The sequence below is a fragment of the Egretta garzetta genome, unplaced genomic scaffold, assembly GCF_000687185.1.
Source record: "Egretta garzetta isolate BGI_Z169 unplaced genomic scaffold, ASM68718v1 scaffold396, whole genome shotgun sequence".
Classification (NCBI taxonomy): domain Eukaryota; kingdom Metazoa; phylum Chordata; class Aves; order Pelecaniformes; family Ardeidae; genus Egretta; species Egretta garzetta.
This window is the reverse complement of record NW_009259861.1, coordinates 230,497-230,721: the sequence shown is the minus strand read 5'-3', so window position 1 is coordinate 230,721 and position 225 is coordinate 230,497. Positions and strand designations below refer to the sequence as shown.

General features: G+C 68.0%; 1 protein-coding gene across 1 annotated transcript in view; it reads right to left on the bottom strand.

The window, feature by feature from the left end:
* Positions 1 to 225, bottom strand: part of STK11 (serine/threonine kinase 11) — a 48,499-nt gene that overhangs the window by 1,318 nt on the left and 46,956 nt on the right. Inside the window, exon 9 of the mRNA XM_009640062.2 lies at positions 5 to 129. Coding sequence (XP_009638357.1) covers positions 5 to 129 — 125 coding nt within the window. The remainder of the gene's footprint in view (positions 1 to 4; positions 130 to 225) is intronic.

Genomic DNA, 225 nt, shown 5'->3' with positions numbered 1-225 from the left:
TCGCCCGCCGCTCGGCCTTCGATTTGGTGCTCAGCTGTCCTGTCTCTGTCCCGTTCATGCAGACAGCCTTGGGCAGCCCCTTGCCGCGGCTCTGCCCGTTCTGCCCTGCCTCCTCCTCAGGCACCTGTCCTGCAAGGGAAGGGAGACGGTGAGGCAGGAGCAGGGCCCCGGAGCATCGCCTCCACCCAAGAGCCCCCCTTTCCCCCCGCTCAGAGGCCACACTGC